The 21876-nt window shown below is 43.9% G+C and overlaps 1 protein-coding gene across 1 annotated transcript in view; it reads left to right on the forward strand.

Annotated features, from left to right (window-relative positions):
- Positions 1 to 21876, forward strand: part of LOC121276004 (cilia- and flagella-associated protein 69-like) — a 153223-nt gene that overhangs the window by 61446 nt on the left and 69901 nt on the right. The window contains exons 11-13 of the mRNA XM_041183949.1: positions 7677 to 7798; positions 19234 to 19450; positions 19786 to 19950. Of these exons, the coding sequence (XP_041039883.1) occupies positions 7677 to 7798; positions 19234 to 19450; positions 19786 to 19950 (504 nt within the window). The remainder of the gene's footprint in view (positions 1 to 7676; positions 7799 to 19233; positions 19451 to 19785; positions 19951 to 21876) is intronic.

Below are 21876 nucleotides of genomic sequence, written 5' to 3' on the forward strand. Positions count from 1 at the left end.
CACAAATGCCATCCTTCCCTCCTCTCCACATATTCAATTTCTCACACGCACAAATTTGCTTTCTCTTTTTTGCAGGAGATGAGAGTTAAGACCCACAGGGAGAGGCGGAGAACTGGGTGGCAGAGGTGGGGGCTTCTCCAGTAATAGGCAATGTGTTAACTATTGTCAATGCCTGCCCACCTAGTATACTGTAGAGGAGGTCTTGCTCCAGGAGGCTGCAGATAACAGCAGTGATCTGCCATGAAAACCTGAGCCTCCTGAGGCACTGGTGTTCACATGTCAAAAGAACTGATCATCTGCCTGAGTTGGGGGTACTTGCCTCCTAGCAACTGGTTCTCTCCGTCCATCCCTTTGTCTGGTGGAGCAACATGTGGCTGAGGAGAAGGAAGCTGATGCTGCTCCTCTTTCATCCAGGAACAACTGTTTACTTGCCCAATTGCATCTTGTTCCTCACTGAAAACAACAATTATAAGTGCCTGGAAATAGCAACACTTCAGGTCCCTTGATGAGCCTTGTGCACAGTTGCTTGTTATGAAAGCTCGACTTGACCTCATCCCTGGTCAAGAAGTTAGGAACTCCAAGTCCCAATAGGCCTCAGAGTTTTTGCGCATGCGCAAACCAGGAGTAGGCTGCACATGTGCAGATCTGCATCTTTAAATTTATTGGGCAAGAACGGACCTGACGTGCCTGCACAGAGATGGAAGACGGTGGGAAAATCCTGTCAGGTGATCGGGAATTCCATTAAAAAGTGCCTCAGGCAGGGAACAAGGAGAGGTCCCAAAAGAAGAGTCCTGGACAGGGACAAGAAGAGATCCCGGTTAGGTTAAAAAGTAGGAAGAGGGCTGTGGTTAGCAGATGTTAAGTGAAGAGGGTTTAGGGAAGCCCTGATAATTGAAGAAGGCTCAGGGGAAACCCTGAAGATCCAAGAAGGCAACAGAAAGTTGATGACTCCATGTTGCGGGCCGTTGGGGCAAAGGTATCCCTCTGGAGCAGTCGTGTTCTGCTTGCTGCGGCCAATGATCTGAAGTTGTGTTTGTGAGTTGGTGCTTGAGTGCTTACTCAGGAATCCCAGGGAACAGAACCTTGGGAGACAGGAATTGAAACCCTGCAAGGTGGGCTATTGTTGAAGCCATCCGAGTTGGAGCAACTTGTGGAGAGAATTCCAAGGTCAGACCTTCGAAGGTTAAGATTGGAATCCCTAGAGTGTGAGTTTCAGTGAGATTGGTTGACTCTGTGTTACTGATGTCAGGGTGGGTTGTTGAGAAATCCCATGGACTCTCTTGGTCACCTTTGCCATTTAGTGTGCAGTGCAGTGTGTTCAATCACAGTTTGTTTGTTAATCCACATGTACCTCATTAACCCTGAATGTTAGAGTATAGGTATTGTAAATTTTTTCATCTTTCTGACCTTGTAAAGCTTATTTTTGTTTGTTCAAAACCATAGAATCTTGTGGCTTTATTCTCTTAGTAAGTGTCTTGAATCTCAAACTTTGTCTATTTTAAATGAAATGTTATTGGCTCTGAACTGAATCTTCCTAAAAACTTGGGGGCTTGGTCAAGGATCATAATATGCTGGGCAGGTTCTTAGGCAGCATTACTGGACTGCATATTTCTGTATAATGTATTGAGAGTATAAGAATTGCCTGTTAACTTTTCCTTGCCAATATTTATGCTAGACCCTTTTCTGTGAATAAACTGGTCTCAAAATATTAAACAGGCTTTATTGCTGTAATAAGTTTTTATTTGTTCCATGGGTAAAAGAGTGACTTCAATCTTAACAAAACAACAGTAGCGGAACTATTGTGAGTGTAAGCTCAAAAGACTTCATATTTTTATAATTGAATGGTTACAACACAGAAGGAGGCCATTCGACCCATTATGTGTCCGTCAGTTCTCTGCAAGAACAACTTAATTATTCCCAGTCCCATGACTTTTCCCTGTGGCCTTGCAATTTTTTTCTCTTCAGATATTTATCCAATTCCCTTTTGATCGACGCTGTCTCCATCAGACTCTCTGACAGTGCTCTCTGCGTAGTTTTACCTCATGTTGCAATTGGTCTTTTACCATTCGACTTGAATCAGTGTCCTCTGGTTCTTGACCCTTGTGCCAATGGAAGCAGTTTCTCTATCTGCTCTGCTGAGACCGCTCATCATTTTGAATACCTCTATCAAGTCTGCTCTTGACCTTCTCCACCTGAAGAGAATAGCCTCAGCTTTGCCAATCTGTCCATGTAACTGAAGTCCCTCATACCCAGAACCATTCTCCTAAATTTTTTTCTGCACGCCTTCTATCCTTCCTAAAGTGTGATGCCCGGAATTGGACATAATGCTCCAGTTGAGGCCGAATCAATGTTTTATGAAGGCTCACCATAACTTAACTTGCTTTTGTACTCAGTGCCTCTTTTTATAAAGCCCAGAATCTTGTATGTCTTATTAACCATTGTCTCAACCTGCCGAGTCTGCTTCAATGATCTGTGTGCATATACCCCCAAATCCCCCTGGTCCTGCAACATCTTTAGAATTGTGTCCTTTCATATTTCCCATCCTCATGCTTCCTATCAAAATGTATCACACTTCCGTGCATTGAACTTAACTGCCACATCTTGCCAATTCCACCAGCCTATGTCCACTTGAGATAAAAACAAAAAACTGCAGATGCTGGAAATCCAAAACAAAAACAGAATTACCTGGAAAAACTCAACATGTCTGGCAGCATCGGCGGAGAAGAAAAGAGTTGATGTTTCGAGTCCTAGGAGTTCTGTTGAAGGGTCATGATGTCCACTTGAAGTCTGTCATTATCCTCTTCACAGTTCACAATACTTCCAACTTTTATATCATAAGACCATGGGATGTGAGAGCAGAGGAGTTTTTTGGACAAGGATGTAACATTTGCAGCTCTCCAGTGCTCAGCTACCATACCTGCATCTAAGGAGGACTGGAAGATTATGGCCAATAACTCTGCGTTTCCACCTTTTGTTTTCCTTGGTATCTTTAGATGAATCTGATCACATCATGGAGACTTATGAACTTTCTAGCACTTTATCAAATTAAGACTTTTGGATTCCCTTTTGTTAGCTGCCAATCTCTTCCCATTCTTTCCCTTTACTAAGCTTATTTCTTTTCTCACTTTTTATATTCACCCTTTTTCTGGTATCTCTTTCATCATTCAGAGAATTCTTTCTTTGTTTGTTCTATGCTTCCCCCTCATGGGAATGTACTCCAACCATCTCCTCCTTCAAGGTAGCCCGTTGATCTGTTACATTGTTTTGCCAGTTAATTTTTGCCAATCTGGGCCAGATCTGTTCTCAGCACACTGAAATTGGCGCTCCCCAAGCAATTAATTTTACTCTAAATTGCTCCTTATCCTTTTCCATAGCTAACCTATCCCTCATACTACTGTGATCACCATCTCCTAAATGTCCCTCTACTGACAATTGATTCACTTGACCCACCTTATTCTCCAGAACCAGATCTAGCAACTCCCCCTTCCATATTGGACTGAGAACATAACTGAGGAAGAAACTTCTCCTGAGCATGTTCCAGAAACTTCTGCCCCTCTCTGCCCTTTATACCATAATATCCAAGTCTAATTAGGATAATTCAAGTCACCTATTATAAATTGTCTATAGTTTTTGCATCTCCTTGTAATTTCCTTGCAATTTATGTGCTCTGTATCCTTCTCACCATTTGGTTGCCTATAGCATACACATGGTACCTCTGTTGTTTCTTAGGTCTAACCAATTAGATTCTGACTTTGAGCCCTCTAGGATGTCCTCTTTCTCCAGCACTTTAGTATTCTCCTTAATCAATACTGCTACCATTCCTCATTTCTTTCTTTTCTTTTCTTTCCTTCTCTTTCTTTCCTGAACACCTTGTAACCAATTGTTGCTATATTTTGAATAATTCTGTCCAGACATGACACCAGGATGGTATGTTGCTTCTCTGCTGCCAAGGTCAAGGATGTCATTGAGCGGCTCAGGACATTCTGAAGAGGGAGGGTGAACAACCAGAGGTCATGGTCCATATCAGAACCAACGACATAGGTTAAAAGAGGGATGAGGCCCTGCAAGCAGAATATAGGGAGCTAAAAAATAAATTAAAAAGCAGGACCTCCAAGATAGTAATCTCAGGCTTACTCCCAGTGCCACATGCTAGCGAAATCAGGAATAGAAGAATAGACCAGATGAATGCATGGCTGGAGAAATGGTGTAGGAGAGAGAGCTTTAGACTCCTGAGGCATTGGGACTGATTTTGGGAAAGATGGGACCTGCACAAGCTGGACGGGTTGCACCCCAATAGCAGCAGGACGAATATCCTTGCAGGAGTATTTGCTAATACTTTGGGGAGGTTTAAACCTTTGGGAGGGGAATTGGGAACCTGAGCTGGGAGATACAAGAGAGGGAAACAAAGATAGAAATGAAGGACCGAAAAGTAGAAAGCAAAAGTAGAAGGCAGAGCAAAAGAGGGCAGCGGCAAATAGGGCCATAATACAAAAAAAACGTGAAAAAGAAAATCTAAAGGCACTGCATCTGAATGCACGGACCATTCGCAGTAAGGTAGACAAATTAGCACAAATAGATGTGAATGGGTACGATATGATTGTGATTATGGAGCTGTGGCTGCAGGGTGACCAAGACTGGGAACTGAATATCCAAGGGTATTCGATATTTAGGAAGGACAGGCAAAAAGGAAAAGGAGGTGGGATGGCGTTGTTAGTTAAGGATGAAATCAATGCAATAGTGAGAAAGGATAATGACTCAGAAAATCTAGATGTAGAATCAATCTGGGTAGAGCTAAGAAGCAACAAGAAGTGGAAAACATTAGTGGTAGTTGTCAATAGGCCTCCAATCAGTATTGGTATGGTAGGGGATGGCACTAAGATAGGTTCTTGATTGGTAAGGGGATCAAAGGTTACAGGGACAAGGCGGGAGAATGGGGTTGAGAAACTTATTAGCCATGATTGAATGGCGGAGCAGACTCGATGGGCCGAATGGCCTAATTTCTGCTGCTATATCTTATGGTCTTATGGCCTCTTGTTCTCATCAAAGATGCAAATTAGAGCTACATAAGCTGCTCCCATTCCACGGTGAAAGCTGATAGGAGGGAAGTGCAGATCAAGGTGAGTGATGTTCAAAACAGATGAACTGGCTTCCAAGAAGTCATCAGTAGGAACACAAATTCAGGAGTGCTCTGAGCTGCAGTCTCTCACCTAGGGATGGTTTCAGCTATTCATTTTCACTGTATGAAGGCTTCCCAGCTTGTCAGTTTTACTGAAATAGCACTCCCTGCTGTACTCTTACTTTGTTGACCCTGGCAGACTCTACACAATTCAATAAATTAATGCACTGACTGTTAAAACCAGAAAGCTGGGTAAAATCCAGAGTTAGTTGCCTCTGCATGTTTTAATGACTTACCCGATATCTGCTCAGAGGTTCCCCACTCAGGTTCAACCTGGACATGGGTGGGATCATGTTGGGTTCCTGATTAGACACTACTTTTGGGGTCTTTAACTAACCCCTCCACCCACCCCTCCCCCCCCTCCCATTGGTAGTTAAAAGTCTGCCCAATGTTTCAGCTCAATGTTTTTTCTCACTCCGCAGATGCTGCCTGACTTGCAAAGTATTTCAATCATTTTCTGTTTTTATTTTGGATTTCAAGCACTTGCATTTGTACTAGAAGCCATCTAGTTGTGGTTTCTGACAGGATGCAGATTCTGAACCAACAGGAATTTTTATACAACAACATCTGCCCCTCCATCCCCATCTCTGTGTCAAAGTTGGGGGCACCATAGGTAATATTTACCCAAGGAAATGAGCTAAACCCAGAAATTCATCTGGTTCAGCTATGCTCTTTTGTGCAGATTTTCAAGGTGAACCACCTGACCTACTTGGGGTGGGCAATGTGTGAAGAAAAATCCTCCCAAGGAAAAGTTGTCAGTCTGTAGCAAATGGTGCTTGTTGAGCAGCAATTGAGCAAGTCATCAAAATATTTAGTCTGTTAAAAATAAGTTAATTTCATATGGGAACCACTGGGCATTAAAAATTTACATACATTGTCTTTAATCATCAGGGGTGATTCAGCATTCCGAAACAGTGTCCCTGCTTGCCAAGTAACAATTTTACATCGATAACCCCTCATCGCCTTTTCTCCAACCAGAGAAAATATTTTTTCCTAATGACCCTATTGCATGCAATTCTGGTCGTTACATTACCAGAAGGATATGGAGGTGTTGGAGAGGGTGCAGAGGAGGTTTACCAGGATGCTGCCTGGTCTGGAGGTTATGAGCTATGAGGAGAGGTTGGAGAAACTCGGATTGTTCTCACTAGAGCGACGGAGATTGAGGGGCGACTTGATACAAGTTTACAAAATTATGAGTGGCATGGACAGAGTAGATAGTCAGAAGCTTTTTCCCAGGGTGGAAGAGTCAATTACTAGGGGACATAGATTTAAAGTGAGAGGAGAAAACTATAGAGGAGATGTGCGGGCAAGTTTTTTACGCAGAGGGTAGTGAGTGTCTGGAATTCGCTGCCAGAGGAGGTGGTGGAAGCAGGTACGATAGTGGTGTTTAAGAGGCAGCTTGACAAATACATGAATAGGATGGGAATAGAGGGATACGGACCCCGGAAGTACAAAATGTTTTAGTTGACGGGCAATATGATCGGCGCAGGCTTGGAGGGCCAAAGGGCCTGTTCCTGTGCTGTACTTTTCTTTGTTCTTTGACCCTCTCAAAAAATTCTTCATAATTACCATATACAAATTTATCATATTTTTTGTTCTTGTACTCAGTATGGAAAGCCCAAAATTCAATTCCATGGCACTTCTCAGTGATAAGTAAAGAGTTGTTCGCTGTTAATTTTATTAATTCATGGCATGTGGGGGGGTCACTTCCAAAGCCAGTACTTATTGCGTATCAGGAATCACCCTTCTGAAGGTAGTTCTTGAAACTGCTGCAGTCCAGAGAGGGAAGATACACTCACTGTGTTGTCAGGTAAAGAACTCCAGGATTTTGAGCCAGCAACAATGAAAGTAACGGTGATATATTTCCAAGTCAAGGTGGTGCGTAGCTTGGAGAGGAACTTGCAGTTTGTGGTGCATACATGTTCCTGCTGAACATGTCCTCTGAGGTGGTAGAAGTTACAGGTTTGGAATGTGCTGTTGAAGAAGCCTTGGTAAGTTGCTGTAGCGCAACTTGTAGATGGTACACACTGCAGCATGTTGTACCTGTGGTGGAGGGAGTGAACATTTACATTAGTGAATGGGGTGCTAATCAAGTGGGCTACTTTGTCCTTGATGGTTTTGAACTTCATGAGTGTTGTTGCTGCACCCATCCAGGCAAGTGGAAAGTATTGTATCACGCTCCTGACCTTTGCCTTGTAGGTGATGAAAAAGGCTTTGAGGAGCCAAGAGGTGAGTCACTTGCTACAGAATATTCAGCCTCTTAAGTGCTCTTGTGGTCAACATTCCTTGCTTAACCAACCCCACCAAAAAGCAGATAACTGATCTCTTACCTGGTTAATGGGGTTTTGCTTTGTGCAATTAGCTGCTACAGTCACTTGCACAGCAGCAATGATTGCACTGTAATGTGTTATCTGTGAAGTGCTTTGGAACACGGAGGATCAATAAAGTGTAAAATTAATGCAAGTTTCTTTCATAATTTTGTGTTTCCTTTTTCTTGTAGTGAAGAGTCATAACCCACTTGTTCATGGCCTTAAAATTTCCAGCAGCAATGAAGACTTTGAAATGAAAAAATTATTCTTCAACTTGCTTGTTGCTTTGATTAATGATCTTGCTTCTATACAGGTAAAACTTTATAAGTGGCAAAGAAATTTATTGAACACATGAGTTGTTGAAAATCATAGAGTAACTATTACTCACAAAGCCATTAAGTGACAGCAATTTATAAAATGAAATTCTTTGCCAGTTTCAGTTTTGAACTCACTAATAAAGATGTTTTGTTATCTTCATTCATGAGATTTGGGCATCACTGGCAAATCCAGTATTTATTACTCATCCCTAATTGCCCCTGAGAAGGTGGTGGTGAGCTGCCACCTTGAGCTGCAGTCCATGTGGTGTAGGTACATCCACAGTGGTGTTAGGAAGAATTTTGACCCAGGAACAGAAAAGAAATGGCAGTAGATTTCCAAGTCAGGAACATATGTGATTTGGAGGGAAACTTACAGGTGTCCCCATGAGTCTGATGCCCTCGTTCTTCTAGTTGGTAAAGTTCATTTAGAAACTGTTCTCAAAGGAGCTGTGGCAAGTTTCTACACTGCATCTTGTAAATGGAAAATGCTGCCAGTAGTGTGCCAGTGATGGAAGGAGTGAAGGAGTTGTAGATGGGGTGCCAGTCAAGTGGGTTGTTTTGTTCTGGAAAATGTCTTGAGTGTTTTTGCAGCAGAATGCATGCAGGCAAGTGGAGAATATTCCATCATCCTCTTGATTTGTGCCTTATAGATAGTGGACAGGCTTTGGAGAATCATGAGGTGAGTTACTCACTGAAGAATATCCAGCCTCTGACCTCTTCCGTAACACAACACAGTGGAGGGTGACCTCAGTATGAAGATGGGACTTCATCTGCACAAAGACTGAGCAGTGACTATTCCTTCAATACTGTCATGACAAATGCATCTGTGGCAGGTAGATTGATGAGAATGAGATTAAGTCGTTTTTTTGCCTAGGGTTGGTTATCTCACCACCTGTCATAAGTCCAGTCTGTCAGATATGTCTTTCAGGACTCAACCAGCTCAATCAGTAATGGTGCTACCAAGCCATTCTTGATGAAAGACATTGAGATTCCCCACCCAAAGTACATTATGTGCCCTTGCTACCCTCAGCGCCTTTTCCAACTGGTGTTCAACATGGAAAAGTACTAATTTCATCAGTTGAGGGAGGGAGGGAGGTGTGGGGGGCAGTAGGTGGTAATCAGTAAAAGGTTTTCCTACCCATGTTTGATCTGATGCCATGAAACTTCATGCGGTCCGGGATCAGTGTTGAGGACTCCCAGGGTCAGTCCCTCCTAATTGTGCCACCATCTCTAGTCAGTCTGTACTGCTGTCCATGGCAACTGGTGGATTTAAAATTAATTAATAAAAACCTGTAATTGAAAACTGGGGCAGAATTTTGCCCTTGATGGGCAGGGACGAGGGTGGTCAGGAACTATTGCACGACTACGCGTTGACACCAGCAGGCTTGGCCGACATCAACGCGCGTCCATTTCATGCTTGAGCGGGTCGGGCTTGCGCCCACCTGCCAACTGAAAATTTCTGCCCCTAGTCTCAGTAATGGTGACCAGGAAATTATCATTGATTATTGTAAAACAACCATCTGGTTCTCTAATACCCTTTAGGGAAAGAAACCTGCCTTCCTTATCTGATCCAGACCGGCAGCAATATGGTCTAGCAAGCAAGCCACTCAGTTCGAAGGCAATTGGGGATGTGCAACAAATGTTGGTCTTGCCAGCAGCGCCTACATCCCATGAAAGAATGAAAAAAATCTGGACCCTCTTGGATGTACTTTATCAATAATTCTCAGACAATGATGAACCAATGCTCACATCCTCATGAAACAGACCAGCATTCTTGTCTTCCTTTGAACCTTATAAGATGACGAAAAACACATCCAGTCTGAAAAGCAACTGTTTCACCACTACTCACTCCTTTCTGTCCCTCAGCCAATTTTGTATTTATGCAGCCACTGCCCCTTTAATCCCATGGGTTTCTATTTTACTAATAAGTCTATTTGTGGTATTTTTTCAAATGCATTTTGGAAGTCCATTTGCACAACATCAACTGCAATAAGCTTCTTTATTACCTTCTTTATTTTTTCAAAAAACTGGATCAAGTTAGTCAAACACAAGTTGCCTTTAAGAAATACACATTAGTTTTTATTTATTACCAATAAAAGATCTAAAATAATTGCAATTCAAAGGGTAGCCTGTGTTTATTTAATAAAGTCAGAGTTGTAAGTGTAAAAACTCTAAACGGTGAATGGGCTATCTTTTCAAATCTTGGTGGAGATGAGAGGCTGAATTTTCCCCCCGTTGAGGGGGATGTTGATTGGTGGGCACATACAGGCGCGCTTCCGATCGGTGCCCCCAATTGGAGGCGCGCCACCATTTTACGTGGGTAGGGCAATTAAAGCCCACCCAGTGTGACATCCGCACAGAAGCTCTATGCGTTTCCCTGTGCAGTTGGGGAGGGGGAATCCCAAAATCGAGAGCGCCCTTTCGCGCTCGCACACGAAAGAGCGCACTCATCTCCCTGAGACTAAGTGCTGCCTCAGGGAGATCGGCTGTACATGTAAAAAAGATAAAAATATTAAAATAAAATTTCATTGACCTGTCCCCTATGGGGACATGTCCATAATTTTTACAAAATCTTTATTAAAATTTTTTAAAGCCTACATGAAACTTCATCCCACCCGTGGATGAGGTTTCATGTTTTTTCTAGTTCCCGTCAGGGCTCCTGGCCTGTCTGCCAACCTTAAGGTTGGATGGGCAGGTCCTTTAATTACTTAATTGACCCTGTTGGCCATTGACAGGTCGGCAGGCATGCAGCTGAATTCGCTGGACTCCTGCCTTCCTGAAAATTTAAATCGGGCGCAGTGACGTCGGGAGTTCCTCCCCGATGTCACTGCGCATCATTTTACGTGTCGACAAGCGGGGGGTGTAAAATTCTGCCCAAGGTGTCTACAATTGTCTCCATAAGGGGTTTAAATTATTCATGTAGGGCCCAGATCAAAGAAAGATTTGAAAGCAACAGGCAAACGAGGGAAGGTTTTAAACTATCCGCATATTTTTCAAGCCAAAGGGCAAGTTTGGGAATTGAAGTTAATTAGTTGAAATCTCTATCTGGGATATCCCAGGTATGTCACGTTATCATCGGGGTAGGTTGCAAGGAGGAACCCTTTTGTTTTGGATTATCTATGTGATTTTACAGACACAGGCAGAGAGATAAAGTTGCCATCAGTTACAGCTGGAACCTGGAAGCAGCTTTGAGACAAGTAGAGAGAGAACTCTACTAGGGGCTGTAGACCACTAAATAAGAAAGCAATGAAGTCCATGTTTGAGCTGGGAAGTCCACAATCATGAGGTGCTTAAAGAGAATTGGAAGGTCACTTGGTGTGATGATTGTCACTTTAAGATCAGTTCAACTGAGTAGGGGTCACGTGATTTGTTCAACCTATGTGAGGCTAGCGCAGGGGAATAAATTCTAGGGAGGGGTTTCTTAGGAAAAATAGCTGTATGAGGGGCTGGCTGGATGCAAGCAGCCATGGAAGCTCTTGTGTAAATAAAGTTTGTTTTGTTTGACTAAGAAGCCTCCGAGATCATGCTTCTACACCTGGCCAAATGCAGGTGGAAGGATCCCAAAAAATACCATACCTTGGAGAATAGTTGAGACACTAAGGAGAATCAAAGTTAATTCCTGGGAGCTATGGCACACCTTGGTTTGATCCCAAGAGAAATGAAGGAACCCTCGAGACGCTATAACATATAGGGGAACTCTTGGGTGGAATTAAAGACAAAATGGGAAGTGATGTGTTGAGATTTTTGGGTTTAAAATCTAAGCATTTATAAAATATAAAGGGAAGGCATTTCCGGCCCCAATGCCAGCGGGACTTTTAACGCTTTCCAAATTTTGCAGTCCTGCCCTCAATGATGCTCGCTGATGCGAGGACTGGAAAATCCCACCCATGGTGTTATGTATTTGCTTTGTTTAATTGTTTACAGTGAAAGTTTTTGTTTAAAATATGAAATCTTGTGATTCAATTAATAACTGGAAATTCTAATTTCTTTCTTGAAGCTAATGGTTTCCCTTGAGATCATAACAAATCCCTATAAATTCATTGGTATTAGTCCTCTTCTAGTTGAGTCATTCCACGCTTAATTTTCCCTTGTTCTTTCCAACAACTATTCCAACCTTAATGCTACAGTGATCACAATTTCCCGAATGCTCTCGCACTGAAACCTACTCTTCTTGGCCCACCTCATTACCCAGGACTAGATCCAGCACTGCTTCCTTCTTTGTTGGGCTGGAAACATGCTGATCAAGAAAATTCTCTTGTATATAATTTGGAAATTCCTCCAGTCTTTACACTGTTATTTTCCCAATTTTTATTAGGATAATTAAAGACCCCCTTTATCAATACACTAAACTTCCTACATCAGACAGGAAGCAGAGAGTAGGGATAAATAGGACTGTGTCCAGTGGAGTGTCATGAATATCATTGCTGAGGATCAGCTATTCACAATCTATATTAATGACTTAAGTGAGGAGATTGAAAATCATATCTCAGTTTGCTAATGATACAAAGCTAGAGAATGTAAGCTGTGAGGAGGACACAAAGAGGCTGCATATAAACAGGTTAAGTGAGTGGGATGCAAGGTGGCGGATGGAGAATAATATGAGAAAGTGTGAGGTTATTCACTTTGATTGTAAGAGTAGAAAAGCAGAAAATATTAAAAGGCGTGAAACTTGTAAATGTTGATGTTCAGAGGGATACAAGGAACACAGGAAATCAGATTGCAGGTAGAAAAAGCAATTAAAGAGGCTAATAGCAAGAGTAGACCATTCACCCATTGAACCTGCTCCACCATTCAATCATTGTGGCCTTAAATTCACTATTGTGCTTACCCCCAATAACCCTTGTAGATCAAAAAAATCTGTCTAACTCAGCGTTGAATATATTCAACAACCCAACCTCCACTGCTCCCTGTGGAAAAGAGTTCCAAAGACTAACGACCCTCTGAGGAAAGAAATTCCTCTCCATCTCTGACTTAAAAGGAAGACCCCTTATGTGCCTCCTAGTTTTATTCCCCCACAAGGAGAAACATTCAGCATTACCCAGTCAAAGCCCCCTCAGAATCTTGTATGTTTCAGTAACATTACCTCTCATTCTTCTGTTGTAATATGTATCGGCCTAACCTACTCAGCCTTTCCTCATAAGACAACCCCTTCACCCCAGGAATCAGCCTGGTGAACCGTCTCTGAACTGCTTCCATTGCAAGTATATCCCTCCTTAAGTAAGCAGTTTCACCAATGCCCTGTACGGTTGTAGCAAAACTTCACTAATTTGTACTGAGCCCCTTGCAGTAAAGGCCAACATTCCATTTGCCTTCCTAATTACTCACAGAACCTGCATGCTAATGTTTTGTGATTCATGTATAAGAATACCTAGCTCTCTCTGTATTGCAGCATTCTGCGGTCTCCATTTAAATATTGTTCTGCTTTTCTATACCAAAATGGACAAACTCACATTTTCCCACATTATACTCCATTTGCCAATTTTTTGCTCATTCTTTTAACCTATCTATATCCCTTTGCAACCTTGTTGTATCCTCCTCAAAACTTGCTTTCCTATCTATCTTTGTATCGTCTGCAGATTTGGCTATAATACAGTCAGTTTTTTCATTCAAGTGATTAGGTGGATCATAAGTAGTTGAGGCTGTGGGTGTACCTACAGCACATGGACAGCAGCGGTTCAAGAAGGCAGATCACCACCACCTTCTTAAGGGTAATTAGGGATGGGCAATCCCCAGCCAGCAATGCCTACATCCCATGAATGAATAAAAAAAAAGACCCCAGCACTGACCCCTGTGGCATTCACTAGTTACAGTTGGCCAACCTGAAAATGACTCTTTATCCTGACTGTGTTTCCTGTTAGTTAGCTAATCCTCTATCCATGCTAATATATCACCCCCAACATGATGAGCTCTTAACTTGTGCTGTAACCTTTTATTTGGCACTTTATCAGACAGCATTTAGTAATTCAAATACACTATGGCTTGAATTTTGCGTTCCGAGGTCGGGCGCTCACCCGACCCGAATTCACATGAAGCTGTACAAGACGATAACGGGAGTGGTCCTGACATGCACACAAGCAATATTGAGAACGGCAGGAGCACACGGGAGTTGGACCCCCGCCCAGTGACAATTAAAGGGGCCAATTAAGGTCAAAAAGCCAATTGTACTCGATTTTCCATTGCCTATGCGATGACTGTAATGAATTGTCATCCAAGGGCAGGATAAAAAGGGTCCAGAGCATTGCCATTGTGAGTAGTGAGGAGTTTAGGAGATAGTTTGCTGCTGGTTGCTTGGTGAAACTTGACAGCTTTATCACTGTTTTGAGCTTCAGGCTGACTTTCACACCTGACATGTACACCAAGTCGGCGAGCGGACGTATAATCTGCATCTGGGCCGGATTGCGTTTCCAATGCGATTTCACGCTGGATGGCCAGTTAAGGGCCACCCAGCGTGAAACACATCTTCTCAATGGTCGGAAGGGTTGGGCGGGGATGAGAGCTTGCTGGGCTCTGGGTCCAATGGTAACTCCGTAGGGGATTTAAAAGCAGCAGAGGCAGCTCCCTGAAGACTGCCAGGGGCCACTTTGTAGTTTTGGAGTTGTTTGATTAAACATTTTTTTGAGCAGCAATGGCGTCTGCACTTGCTGGGCACAAAAGGCAGGAAGGCAAGTCGTGTGAGTACTCAGCCCCCGCCCGGTTCTCGGATGAGTGCCTGGGAATCCTCGTGGAGGAGGTCAGTGCGAGGCGGGACATCCTCATCCCCAGGGATGGCAAGAGGAGGCCACAGCACCTGACCAAGAAAGCACAAGCAGAGGTGGCAGCCCAGATCAGCGACCATGATGTTGTGCAGCGTACATGGGTGCAGTGCCGCAAAAGGTTCAACGATCGGCTGCGCTCGGCAATGGTGAGTACCGAGTTGGCATGTATCTGTGTGGAGAAATGTTAATGGCTGGCCATCCGCCCTGTGGTGCTCAGGGGTGTAAGACTCTCAGTGCCGCTGTCAATGACATTGGCGGTAACTTCTGACTGCTTGGCCTGATTGCTTTGGGGATTGAGGACCACAACTCGGATGTACCCTGCAAGGTGTTCCTCAGGTCGGGTTGGCCAGGTTGCAATGGCACAGCAGGTAGAGAGTGGACTAATCAATGCTTCTCTGTCTTTACAGAAGAGAAGCCATAACAACAGGCAAAGGCCCCCCAGACCTGCTTATATGACAAGGTACAAGATGGATGCCTCAGAGACGGAGTGCCAGCACCCAGCATGTTCCACCGGTCGTGGTGAGGCAGGGGCCTAATACTAACACTAATGACATGTCGTTTTCCTCCCCCTAGAATCGGCATCCAGCAAATAATTGCGGGACCCAATGAGCACCCTTGACACTGGAAGACCAGTACCTGTCAGATGTATGTGCATCATACCCCCTCTCAGCAAACAGGCCTAGCGCAGATACCAGCACCTCAGTGGCATTAGATCGTTAGCTACCATGTCGGTGCACAACGGTGAAGGCACAGCACACTCACATGAGGAGCAAGTGGAGGCAGAGAGTACCCAGGGCACTGACAGTCGGAGGACTGCTGGAGACCAGGACCATGCTGAGTCCAAGGCAAATGACGAGCCTCTGGAGTCGTCCATTAGGCGGCAGAGCTGGATGTCCAGCAGGATGCGTGGGAGGATCTGGCAGAGATTCCTGAGGGTTTGCGTGCCATGGTCAATGTCTTGGAGGAGTTCATACGGAGCATGAGTACTGCATTGACCCGGTACTGCATTGCTCAGTACCGAGTGCACTGCTTTCTCCATTGAGAAAGTGGTGACACTCATGGAGAGGTAGCTTCAGGAGCAGACTTAGGGTTCCTGGGGTTGCGCTTGGACCTGAAAGCCTTCACGCAGGCAATAACCTCAGGAGGTCACTGCCAGTGTGAGAGATGGTTGAGGCACCTAGTATCTCTGCCAGGTGCCCGTCCATCAGTCGTGAGCAAGGAGGTCCAAACTGACATCACATTGACACACAAACTGCTTGTCATCTCTGTGGGCTCCTCTCTGGGCACTCTAGATGATGATAGCAGCTCCTCTGCCCCTCTGCCAGTGACTGTGGCACCTGATGAGGCCATGATGGTTGAGGAGCACCCAGCCGAGGCAGTGGACGCTCCCTCCCAGGTGGGGCCTGCACAGACTCCACTGGCCAGGGGACAACTGCGAAGGTCATCAAGGCCAACAGTACAGCACAGTCAACAGGCAGTTTCCAATGTCACTGCCAGAGAGAGTTGGGGGAGATGGTGGTGGTCATCAAGATGCAGCACTAGCAAGCGTAGGTTTAAGGCACCGTGAGCACAAGAGGGACTTTTCACAGTTGATCTTCTGTTCTGCCATGTTGTGTTAATTTGTTTACTGGTGTGACCATTAACACCTTATATTGTTATGTTCATTTTCTGTGAGTGCCAACATTATATCAGTTTTGCTTTTGTGTTAATGGCCTGAGTATTCTTCACTTGTTTGTAGGTGCAGGGCATACCAGAATCTCATGCTGGACATATGGGGTTCTAAACATTATTGCACTGGTACTGAGTGGACTTTGGGTTCAATGGAATGGGTCATTTCAAACGTCTGGTAAGGAAGTGGCACCCCTGGCATGAGTTGAAAGCAGTGCCTTGGCTGAAGGAGTGTTGAATCAAGACCTCCTTGGTGTCCCTGTCTCCCTGAAGGTTCCAGATGTCTGCATCCACGTCCTCACCGTTTTACTCCCCAGGCTCCTCCTCTGATCCAGCACTGGAGTCATCATCTGTGGCCTCTGAAGCTGCCTCAAGATCCTCTTCCACCAGAAGGTTCCCCCCATGCCAGAGCCAGATTGTGGAGAGTGCAGCGTGCAACAACTATCAGCGACACACGCTCTGCAGGGTATTGTAGTGCTTCCCCTGAACGGTCCAGGCATCTGAATCTTATCTTCAACAGACCAATGGTCCTCTCTATCACCACCCTTGTGGAGGCATGACTCCTATTATACCTCTGCTCTGCATCTGTTCTTGGGTGCCAGAGAGGCAACATAAGCCACCTTTTCAATAGATAGCCCTTGTCACCCAGCAGCCATCCATTCAGTTGAGTTGGAGCCATGAACAGCCTTGGCACCTGTAAGTGTTGGAGGATGTCTGTGTTATGGGAGCTGCCAGGGTACCTTGTACAGACTTGCAGAATCTGTGCCTTGTGGTCACAAATTATCTGGTGGTTCATGGAGTGGAATCCCTTCCTGCTCATGAAGGCACCCGGCTCACCCTCTTGTGCTTTGATGACCACGTGTGCAGTCGATGGCACCCTGGATGCGGGGAAACCCACCAGTTGCAGCTAAGCCTCTGGCTCACTCAGCCTGGATGGCCTCATCAGTCCAGTAATTAATAAATGTCATGACCCGCCTGAATAGAGCATCAGTCATCAGGTTCACGCAACTGTGGACAGCCGATTGGGACACCCCACATCCAAAAGGCTCCCGCCCCCGCCCGGCCCTCCTGACCATTGAGCAGACATGTTTCACGCTGGGCGGCCTTTAATTGGCCACCCAGCATGAAATCGCGTTGGAAACGCAATCTCACCCAGCAGCAGATTATACGTTTGCTTCTGGGCCTGCCCTCTTGGCGCACATGCCAATCGTCAAATTCAGGCCTACACCTAGTAGTTCCCATTTATCCGCCCTGCTTGTTACATCCTCAGGGAACCTGGAGTACTGTGTGCAGTTTTGGTCTCCATATTTAAGAAAGGATATACTTGCATTTGAGGAGGTGCAGCGATGGCTCATTGAATTCATTCCTGGGATGAAAGGATTGTCCTATGATGAGAGATTGAGTAAATTGGTTGATCATTGGCCTTGACTCTACTTTCCCACCCACTCTGCATATCCTTTGATTCCCTCAGAGGCCAAAAAGCTCAGCCTCTAATATATTCAACAATGGAGCATCCACAACCCTCTTCCAATTCCAATGATTCACAACCCTTTGAGTGAAGGAATTTTTCCTCATCTCAGCCCTAAATGATTAACCCCTTATTTTGAAACTGTGCTCTCTGGAGTTTAGAAAAATGAGAGGTGATCTCATTGAAAAATACAAGGGCCTGAATTTCATGCTTCCCTGCCAGCAGGTATTTAAGCGGGGTGGGTGAGCATGAAGTAGGAGAAATGGGGTTCCTGCTGGGATCCAGCCCACCTCAACCTTTCAGCGATGTTACGCTGGGGTGGGAGAGGCCTTGGACAGCCTGCCCGCCCTAGCCCCATTTGAGGCCCTTAAGTGGCCAATTATTATCAGGCGGTTCCACTCCCCAAGGTCTGGTGGCCTCCGAACCTCCCCCCCAACCCCCACCAAACCTCTCCCCTGATCGCCCCCTGCACCCCCGCCCAGCTCTCCCTGCCCTGGGATCCCTTGAACTTACCTGGCCCTCCAGTGCCCAGACTTGGACTCCAATGTTCTCCTACACTTCTTCTGTCCACTGCAGCGCTGTCACTGCAAGGACTGGAATGGCCAGCAGCTCTCTAAGGCAGGACTTCCGCCCATGTGAGGAGTGGAAGTCCCGCCTGCAGCCAATTAACACTTACTGGGGCGTGAAATGGCTGCAGGGCAGGCAGTGGCAACGGGGATGTGTTCTCCGATGGTGGCATAGGAAACTTGGCCATCCGAAAAACCCTGGCCAAGATTCTGAAGGGGCTTGAAAAGGTAGACACTTGAGAAGTGGTTTCCCCTGTCTAGGGAATCTGCAACATGAAGGCACAGTCTCAGAATAAGGGGTTAATCATTTAGGACTGAGATTAGGAGAAATTCCTTCACTCAAAGGGTTGTGAATCATTTTAGTTGGAAGAGGGTTGTAGATGTTCCATTGTTGAATATATTAGAGGCTGAGCTTTTTGGCCTCCCAGGAAATCAAAGGATATGCAGAGTGGGTGGGAAAGTAGAGCCAAGGCCAATGGTCAACCATATTCATGTTGAATGGCAGAGCAAGCTTGAGGGACCAGATGGTCTATAGCTTTTCTTTTATTCAAGCACCCCACGTTGCTCTGGCACTGTGTTCCTCCTTGTTCTACCTGTCCTCCACAATAAATGTCTCTGTTATAAGAAACTCCGCATCTCAATCCACCCACCTTACAAAACCTCTGAAAAAACCCTCCCCCAATACAGTGTCATTGGCACCCTCAACATTTTTATTAGCTTCCTCCCCTTCCTAATCAGCATCCACTATTTTTTTCTGCACTGTTATGTGTGCTGTCATAAGTCTGCATGCCTGAGTAGCATTAAAGCAACTATTTGTTCTTGTTAATTTGGTAATTCAGGAGCTTTACTTTTCACACAATAGGTAGCTATTGCTTCATAAAATCTTTACAGATTAACCACTTAGGAGGGTGATTTATAGTGAAAATGATCTAAACTTTCAAATTTGTCTTTTTATGTATGCTTTTGCCCTGTAGCTACTCAGTGAAGGGGGAGCACTATTGGCACTATTTCATTATGTTAAACCAAATGAGAATCCTGGAGTTCGGTATTGGTCTCCTGCCCAGTTTGAAGAGCTTCAGCTTCATGCCTTAGCTACTTTGATCTCAGTGGCTCCAGTCATGGTGGATGATTACATGAACTGTCAAGGGAATACCCGTTTGCTGCTTCTGTTGGACTGGTGTGTAAATCAAGGTAAATGCCTTTAAATTCCAATAAATTTAAAATTGTCTCCACTTAAAGAGAAAATAATAAAATATGAGTTTTGATTCATCTGTATGCTTCAGCGATAAGAGAACAAAGAAGTATTGAACAATGATTTAACCCATTTAAATGGACCAATTTTGAGTGTGAATGCAGTATAAAATTAGTGCCTATTCTATTTATGCAACATGTTTTTTGATGAGATATGGCATGAACGGCTTCCAATTTTTCCTTTTCATAAATTTGTACTTCCAATAATCTGAGTTAGTTATTTAGAATAATAGATCTGTGTATCAATCACACAATTTTAATTTGTTCCCTCCCAGATCCATACTTTGGCAAAGGCAATTCATTCCATGCTGCTGGTGGCCGTGGCAGTAAGAAAGCTCAAAAGCACTACTGTCTAAGACTTCTGAGATCTATGGCATCCCTTGGTGAAGAATTGATAAACCAAAACCTATATGACCAAGGAGTAATTCCTCAACTTCTAGGTAAGGTATATTTGCAATCACAATCCTACCCTAATAAGGAGTTTAACATACAGTTTCATGAAGCTAATAATGTATATAATATTACTGGAAAACATTTTTCTTTTAAAATAGAGGTTTAGTCTGTGGGTGTGTCTTAATTGGATTAAAGCCAACTAGTCTGGGTACTTTGATGTGTACTAGTTTTGAGATGTAAACAGAGAGGTAGAGTGTATTTGCATTTTTTTTGAATAGAGCATTCAAGAAGTGGGGTGAATTCTGGCACCTAGCGAACAGAGACCAAGCAATATGTTTATATTGCTAATAAAATTGGTACTATGAAAGGGGTTTTTATTGTTAGAAGAGGCTGGTGATACAATGAGAATTTACATTCAATGAGCTATGCTAGGTATAACTTCAGCAGTTTTGTGTGTGTAGAGCAGAGGCAATGTAAGGTCAAAAGCAGCTGTAAGCCTCCAACTGTCTCCATAAGAACTAAAGTGAAAAGAACCTCATTTTGAATTCATAAGGTGAAAATGCTCTGCCTGGTGTCTGGTTAAGTCTATGGGTTGCTGTTGCCTTAATGGAAATTAGTTTGGGAATTTGTTAAAAGTTATGATTGTAGTAATTTGTAGCCATGTGTCTATATTTAATTTGTGTAAATTAATCAGATGTTTCATTTAGCTTACTATAAAACCTCTTGAGAACTGTTGGTATGATTCCTCAATTTATAGTTGCATCTCAAACATAACACTTAAAATTATAGGTTATGGCAGTTGTTTAAAGTTTCCCTCTGGGATTTTTAAAAAAAATAACTCACCTTTACTAACTGCTCGGTCACAACAACAGTTACAAACAATAAGTGGGAGAGAATTTAGAAGCATCTTGTCCAATGTTTAACATTCAACTAATATCTGCAAAACATATTAACCTGCTATTTACCTAATTCGCTGTGTGATACATTATTGTGTATAAGTTGGCTGCTACACTTGCCTACAAAATAATGATGCTATGAGATGCTTTCAAAGGGGCCATATAAATATATTTTCTCTCTTCCCTTTTCTCCACTGTTCTCATGAAATTAAATTAGAGAATGGCTCTGAAGCTGCTCGCAGCCCTCAGATGTCTCATTCAAATGTCCAATCTGAAGTGAACCTAAATGATAAATGTAAGTTAGCAGTTTGGCTTTGGCAGCATCACACTTGAAGTGTCTATAACATGCATACTTTGTAGGAAAGGGATATAGACAGTGATCAGGAATTGAAATCCTGGTTGACTTTTCCATTTCTTGATTCACTGAGATCAGATCTCTACAAGCACTCTGGCTGTATTTAGCTAACACAGCACAAACAAAAAATTATATAAGATCTTTCTGGTCTGCATGACTCAGTACCAAATCATTAAATGTATTCCCTCAAGTGGCTGAGTATGTTTATTTGATAAGGAATTTTTATAGAGTAAAGTTCCTGTGCTCACAAGCACACATGAAAGGTTCATAGATAACACATGTCTGGCGTTGAATTCAGTAGTACAGACAATTAAGCATAGCTGGAGGGGGACATAAAGAGCCTCTTTAGAGAAATGAGAGCCGATAGGTGATACTGAAAGAGTATGCAGAGATTGGAATAACATAAAGCCAGCTGGTAATATAGGCAAGGAAAGTGTAGGAACATAGGAATTAGCTATGAAATAAAGTTGACATATTGGCTAAGGAAGGAGAAAAAGAAGGATAGTCAGATTAGCCCAATTATATAAGAAAAAGTACTGTTGTTCAGGGTACCAGATGTCATGTCAATTGATTCAAGGAATTCACAACACACGTAACATGGGCCAGAATCTTCGGGTCGCGAGTGGGGACGCATCATCCTGACCTTCAGTTCAGCGGGCGCACAGCGGAGTCGGCTGCACACCCGCCAAACTGTCAAAGGCCTATTAAGGCCATTTAAACAC

This window comes from Carcharodon carcharias, chromosome 3 (genome assembly GCF_017639515.1).
Source record: "Carcharodon carcharias isolate sCarCar2 chromosome 3, sCarCar2.pri, whole genome shotgun sequence".
Taxonomy (NCBI): Eukaryota; Metazoa; Chordata; class Chondrichthyes; order Lamniformes; family Lamnidae; genus Carcharodon; species Carcharodon carcharias.